This window comes from Pseudomyrmex gracilis, unplaced genomic scaffold, assembly GCF_002006095.1.
Source record: "Pseudomyrmex gracilis isolate BER0280 unplaced genomic scaffold, ASM200609v1 scaffold_126, whole genome shotgun sequence".
Lineage (NCBI taxonomy): Eukaryota > Metazoa > Arthropoda > Insecta > Hymenoptera > Formicidae > Pseudomyrmex > Pseudomyrmex gracilis.
The window spans coordinates 66,000-73,385 of NW_018020710.1; the positions used below are offsets into that span (position 1 = coordinate 66,000).

General features: G+C 40.0%; 1 protein-coding gene across 1 annotated transcript in view; it reads right to left on the reverse strand.

Moving 5' to 3' along the window:
- Positions 1 to 154: 154 nt before the first annotated feature.
- LOC109856623 overlaps positions 155 to 7,386 on the reverse strand; it is a 285,949-nt gene continuing 278,717 nt past the window's right edge. The window contains exons 10-11 of the mRNA XM_020432093.1: positions 452 to 1,387; positions 155 to 165 (exon numbers count right to left, since the gene is read on the reverse strand). Of these exons, the coding sequence (XP_020287682.1) occupies positions 155 to 165; positions 452 to 1,387 (947 nt within the window). The remainder of the gene's footprint in view (positions 166 to 451; positions 1,388 to 7,386) is intronic.

A 7,386-nucleotide genomic window follows, 5' to 3' on the forward strand; every position in this document is an offset into this window, starting at 1 on the left:
ATTCTTAAATAAAGAATATATTCTTAATTTCAGAAAAATATCATCTAAGATCTTTAAGAAGATTTTTTAAGTATAAAATCTTCTACTTACAAGAATATAATTTTTTCGGTGCGATCTAATTCAGTTTTTAATACAATTAAAAACTCCAAGATATTCAGAAAATAACTGCAGACAAATGTAAAAATAAAACAGAAAACGTTTTTTGTCTAAGCAGATAAATATCTATCGGGTTTTTTTTAGCGTTAAAGACATTTTGATAAGTCGCATCGAATTCCGCGCTCAGATGTCTGAGGAAAAAAAGATCCTTTTTCACTCGGCCACGCTATAGCGATCGCGTTCAAGAAGTCACCGCACAAGGTGACTTCTCTTGGTGCGACGGCAGAGAGAAAGAGAAAAAGAGAGAGAGAGAGAGAGAGAGAGGGAGAGAGGGAGAAAAGGCAGAGATAATTACCGGTGATAGCGTCATCGTCGACGCAGTCACTTTGAAACTCCATCCTGTCCGCCGTGGAGCAGCCCACGGTTAAGGTCGTCACCTCGGAACTGCACCTCGGATCGTCCTCGTTTCTCTTCTCCCGCCTCTCCGGGATATCCTCGTCCCTCTCGTACTCCTCGAGCTCCCTTTTCATCCTCACGAGATCTTTGAAGGTCATACCCTTGTTAGCCGGATTGCCGGACGTGGTGGATCTCTTTCGCGGCAAGTTCTCGGACTCGAGATAATCCCCGAAATATTCGTCCTGCACCTGCAGCGTGCTGGTGGTCCAGCTGTCGTCCGAATCGACGACCCAGTTCGCGTCGTTTCTGTTCGATTGGAAATCCTCGATCTTGGGATATCTCGTCGATCTGTTCGGCTGGAGTCTCGAGTTCATCTCGCCGTTTTTGATCTGTTCGTATCTCGTGCGCTGCGACGCGCGTTCATCGACGGCGCGCGATCTCCTTGTCTTGGAGCGCAACGTGCTCTCCGCGACGCGTTGCTCGGTCAGATCTTCCGGCCACCGGACCTTCGCTCGCAGAGCGCGTTCTCGCAAATCGCGGAACGTGTCTTTTATCAGCTCCGAGGATCTTCTCGACGCGGAGATCTCTTCCAGGCTGTAATCCTTGCGACTCCGATTCCCGCCGTGATTCGAGCGCACCCGCCGACCCATTCTCTCGTGCACCAGGTACTCGTTGTTCGCTCGTCTCTTCTCGACCTCGTAATCCAGCTTGCGGCCGCGCCGGTCCTCGTTCCTCTCCTGAGCGTGCCGCACCTTTTCGCCATCTCGCCGAATGGACATAGACTCCTGCTGGTGTTGATTTTTGCGGTTCTCGCGCGTGTTCCGTGGATTCCGATTCACGTCCGTCACCGTGAATTTACCCAGGTACGGACAAGTGCGCGATTCCGGTGAACTCGCTGCGACAAAAAAAGCAAAAGCGAACGTGAAAGATTATACTTTAAGTGTCGGCTGAATATCGCACCTCATATAAAAAGGTGCGAAAATAAAGGAGACAGATATATTAAATTCTCCAGCAAGTAAATTAAAAAGAAAAAAAGAGAAATAAGCGTCAGATATTTTATGATGAAAAGAATTTTACGTGGTTTACATTTTTCATGTAAAAATTGAAAAAGGAAATATTTTAAATTTAATTGCGCATTGAGCTGAATTAATAGTAATTAATGTAACAAACATTATTTTTAATTTACACTCTTGTGTAGACTAAATGATCGTTTTAACGACGTGAGATATTCGAGATTTATATATTATTTATACTGTGTAGACAAAATTTTATAATTATACGCAAACGGATAAATTTGCAATATTATTGCTGACAAAAAATATCATATCTGCTTTTTATTTGAAACATTTAATATTTTTAGGTATATCCCCCAGCGATTTACGATCACGTCTCGTATTTATTATAATAAAACAAAACTGATTTAACGCATGAGATACATAAGGAATAAAAAATATATACGATAAATGCATAAAAGCGTATAAACATTTATTACACGCGTTAAATGATACTTTTTCGCAATATTCTGGCACACACACACGCGTACATATTATATCAGTATACACGTATACATATGATGTATACATATATATGTATCACCGAAGAGTTTTATATCAATATAAAATTACAAACACGTACGTTTTTTTTTTTTTTTTAAACGACGGTATTATCATCATTATCGTTAATTTTACGAATTGTCCGTATAAATACTAATAAAAGCAAATGGCATCGTTTTGGTAAAAAGTGTTGCTGTAAATTAATGATCCTATCTGTGAAAGTAAAGTACCGATATGCTCGTAATTTCTACGGCCTAAGAAGAAACTTGGAAGTTGAGTCTTAAACGGAATTTTAAATGCCGTAACTTTAGAAGTTGGGACAAGAAGCTCGACGAAGGTTATCGATCCCTGCTAATGATACTTTCTTGTTAGTGAGAAAGTACGGTATATTTTAACCCGAAAGAAAAAAAAAGTTCTCTGAAAAGAGCCACGAGAGATGTCCGAGTCTATTCAGCAAGTTTATATATATATATGTATATTTCATGCATATTTTAAGATAGTTAAAAATATACATATATATACGATATATATATATATATATATAACACACTTCGAAAATTTGTGATTACGTAAGTTGGGTTTTGCCGAAGTAGTTACTCTAAAATAATTACATAGTTTTGCGCGCGACTGCGCGCGCGAAAACGAAGCGTTTATTGCTCGTAAAATTTTCACGAAATTGTATTAAACAAACTAATTTTATTTTTGCGCTAAGTGTTTTTTTTTCAAAATTTTGCACCCTGATAGTTACATCGATATAATTCCGATTCTTCGTATATTTGCATTATTCTTGAACGAGAATATTATATAATAAAACTTTCACGAAATTGTATTAAACAACTAATTTTATTTTTGCGTTAAGTGTTTTTTTTTTTTCAAAATTCTGCACTCTGATAGTTACATCAATAATTCCGATTCTTCGTATATTTGCATTATTCTTGAACGCGAGAGAATATTCTCCTCTCGTGGTTCGTACAGACTTTTCTCCGTACAATGTAAAAATGCGTACAATATGAGACACACAGTAAATACCGCCAATCACGCGCAAACAAGGGAAACGCATTGTGGTCTTAATGGAAGCTCGTTAGATCGTATACGAAAGAAGAGAAAAAAAGGAGGCCAAGAGAGAGACTCTCTGGATGGTCCAAGAAAGCAGCGGAAGAACGACGAATGGCTATAAGGCGAGAGCGTAAATCGACCATGGGCAGACACAATACGAACTCTAACGAGACAAATCTGACGGCGCACCCTCGAGCCAAGGGTGCCACCCTCTCTCCGGGGGATCCGTCGAGCCTGCATTATCGTTTTATCTCGATATACCGAAGTCTTCGAAACTCTCGCAGGCTAACGACCAAGTTTTGTTCAACTCTTCTTCACAATACGTGGCTCAAGTTAATTGAAAACACGCGGATACGCGCGGTGTTATGCGCAATAAGAAGAGAAGCGAGCAAAAAAAAAAGGGTAATTCCGATTATTCCGTACAGAAAATACGGCGAAGGGTTAAATTGCTATTTAACGTCGGAAGGATTGAAAAAGTTCAGACTTTGAGAGGGGGAGTCGGAAAAATTTACATTTACTTGCTCTTAATTAGAAAGTAAGATTCTGTTACAAAAGTAACGGGATCTCACTTTCTAATTAAGTCTCGGAGAGAGAGAGAAACAGAGAGCGAGAGAGAGAGAGAGAGAGATGTGCCGCTTTTTAGCAACGATACTATTCTATTTCATTTACTCGCGCGGCTTAATTATAAGAAGCATGTAAATACTTGAAAGCTAAGGAAAGAGAAATAACATATAAATGAAGAATTCAGGAGATCATTGTTTACTCCGAAGAGCGAACTTGAAGTTTTTTACTTTGAAGATAAATGATATATCACTTTTTGTTCTAACGTTGTCTTAAACTCTCTGTTTTACATTTCTTCGCGAGAATTATTATTATGACTCCACAAGTTTGTTAATTATATTTTCGACCGCGTTTTACTCGCGCGCAGTGATACCGCAAAATTGTCGTTAGTTTTTTTTTTTTTACGGTTAATTAAACACGATTTTGCGTTAACGCAAAAAACGAATGGTCGGACTCGACGAAGAAGACTTGATTTTTCCGACTCGTTAAGCGATTCTCGACGCGAAGGTCCCGCTTAAAAGGACGGTACGTTAAGGGCGAGTATCTGGGCAAGAGGGAAGAGGCGGAACACTGACTGGCAGTCAAGTCCCTTTGGTCCATCTCTCTTGATTCCTTTGTGCCCGATCGGAAGAGCAAGTCACGGACTGATCGTTATTGTTACGTAAAGCGTAACTTTAAACGTTTGCCAGAATATCAAATAACGAGTTACTCCCGTGTAGTACAACGTGGCCGGTTTAACAAAATGTATGGTCTTTTAAATTTTTTGCAAAATCTCATTTTTATAAATTGACGCATATTGATAGAGTGACCGCGACACCAGTAATAATTAATTAAAGATACTGTGTTACAATTTGCAAAAAAAAAAAAAACTGATAGGAATATATTCTTTCGCTTGCGATAAAGTTCTATTATATATATATTATATATATTATATATATAATATATATATATTATATATATTATATATATATATATATATATTATATATATATCTATTATATATATTATATATATACAGTCCCAGAATTGGTGCGACATCTCTCAACCGCGCGGAGCGCTCGCACACACACCAGGCGCGTGGCTCGCTGACGTGCGCCTGGCTAAAGATCGGCGCTGATTGGCCTCTGATTTACTCAATAATTACTCCTTTATTATAAATAATAGAAAAAAATGGCTCAGGACTTTTCGACTCAGTTTTACTCCTTCTGCCCGCCTACGAGAGATGTCACACCAATTCTGGAACACCCTGTATATATGCGTTCTTTATACATCTCTCTTTAGAAAAACTTGATTAGTTAGTTTTTGCGAGTAAGACTGTTAGTCGCTGAAGACGTCGAAGGTAACTCGAAGGACAGAGAGATGTGAAGGTGATTCTAACTGACGATTATAATGTGAGGGGTGTACTGAGAGCGTTTATTTCAGTTCGCACGAGTCCGAAGGCAACTGAACTCCGACAGACACAGAAGTCTAACTGTCGAAAGTAAAAGGGAAGAAGAGAAGGGGCACATTCTTCCTCAAAAGCAGACGTAAACAAAAATACAAAGGTTGTAAACAGCGCTGTTTAGTACGTGTCTGTAATTACGTGGAAAACTAGGCGAGTTATAAACGAAGATAAGGTGTCATAAACGCCGATAATGCCGAAATTCTATCGCACACGTGTGCTGTCGACAACCGTTACCTCGTGCAATACAGTTTTGATAGCTTGCAAAATTATTGACACGCTAATTACTGATGTACTATAACTGATGTACTATAAAACCAGATAAATTTTCCTATTTTAAGAAACGTTATTCGAATTGAGTTTAATCTATAGATAGACAGATGGATATGTTTGGAGCGGGAGTGGGACTACAAAAAAGTCCCTAAAATGTCACCTAGATCTGGTTTTATGAGTTCCTCTGTGACTCCCGCCCTTTTTTGCTTGCCGGCTAACCTTTAGCTCCCGGCATTTTCCGCCAAGCTACCGGAAAATGTATCAGTAAGCTGATTTGAGGCCCCGATTCAGTTCGGCATTTCAGTCGATAAGTTGGATCTCCCTGGGCGTTCACTTCCGGAGGAAGCTTCGCCCCTGGGGAACTGTATTCGACCGAAGGAACCCCGCGGCCAGAAAAATTCGCGAACTCGGGACCTCTCTGCTCGCAGACCCGACACTCAGGCTGCGAACCTCCAGACCGGTTAAAAATTCGGGATTACACCCGAATTCATTTTTTTGGAGGTCCGATTTAGTTCAACCGATCAACCGATAAAATCGATTGAAGGGGACCGGTCCGGAAAAACAAAATTCTTACGTGGTGACCGCGAACTCGGGATCTCCGGGTTCCGCTGCTCTCGCACTCAGGTCGCGTGATCTGGCACTGACGGGCCCGATCGAGAGTTTAATCTGACAATCTCGAAATTAAATCTCCAACATTACGATACGTCGTAGCGGCAGTTGTAGCAGCAGAGCGTGTCGCTAATCACAAATTAGAATGTACACGGAAAGCGAAACGTATCATCCTTTATCTCAATGCGCTAATCTATTCCGGTAATAACGCAACAATGAAGTTTCACGAGATCTTGTCCCCGAGGACGTATATACCCTCGCATATATACACCGCTAAATATCGTGCCTCGCGCGTGTGTCCCGAGGAATTAGATTCTCTCGTTGTTGTTAGACGTTTAACAAAGACGCGCAGTTTGAAAAAAATATCTCAAGAAGCGGAAAGCACACAAAGAGACAACACACTTGCGCGGATCAACGAAATTGATTCGAAGTTTATTTTTGTATTTAATCAAAAGATGAGTGAAAAATACAAATTTTAATCTCAATTTTTCTCTTTCACATTGAAGATGTCAGGTTATTGTTCGTCGTCTCTCTCTCTCACAATATGTATATTTACATTCTGTTAGCGAATACATCGCGGCAACACGAGAGTACAACCGATAATCGATAACAACCGCAAGCATTAAATTACCCGGAGAGCGCAGCTTTCCAACTTCCGGGCTGACTTAAACCAGCTATCCGATTCGCTTTCGAAATGAAGAAAAGTACGAAATTAATCGCGACACTTGCTCGCACTGTGTTCCTGATAGTAGAGGGATCAGGTTTACGATCTCCCCCCCCCCTCCGTCCCGATACCTGCTCCTCAATAAACACCGCATTTACGTAATATCGCGGGACTCGGAACAAGATCACCGGAAATGAAGTCGGATTAACTTCGAGTGCTATACAACACTAATCCCCGTATCTAAATATTTCACGGATATATGTATATATTCGATACATATATTTAATCGTCCGATAAATCTACACAAACGTCAGCAATTTACGTGCTTTCAGATCGGATGATTATTTTTATTTTTATACATCGAAAAAATTGTATTCTTGTTTTGAGGATATTCCACTTACTTTAAGTATATTTTATACTAAAATAGGCGCCAAGAAGAGTTTCTTATTTTAAGAGGAAAATCCTCTAAATAGTAATATTGATAAGAATATACTGATTAAAATATAAAAAGCCTCTATAGAAAAACATATATACAGGGTGCGTCGCCAAAATCCGGACAAATTTCAATTTGATATTCCCTCCGTTCAGTACCATTGGCAGTCGCGATTGGCATTCAAATAGCTTGACGCATGTACTAAACTACCATAACTTCGAAACAGTCGCAATGTTGAAACCCAGTGCGGAGTACAACCGAAGAGCCGCGATTATCGAAAGTATTCGCGCCGGGCGCTCGGCGA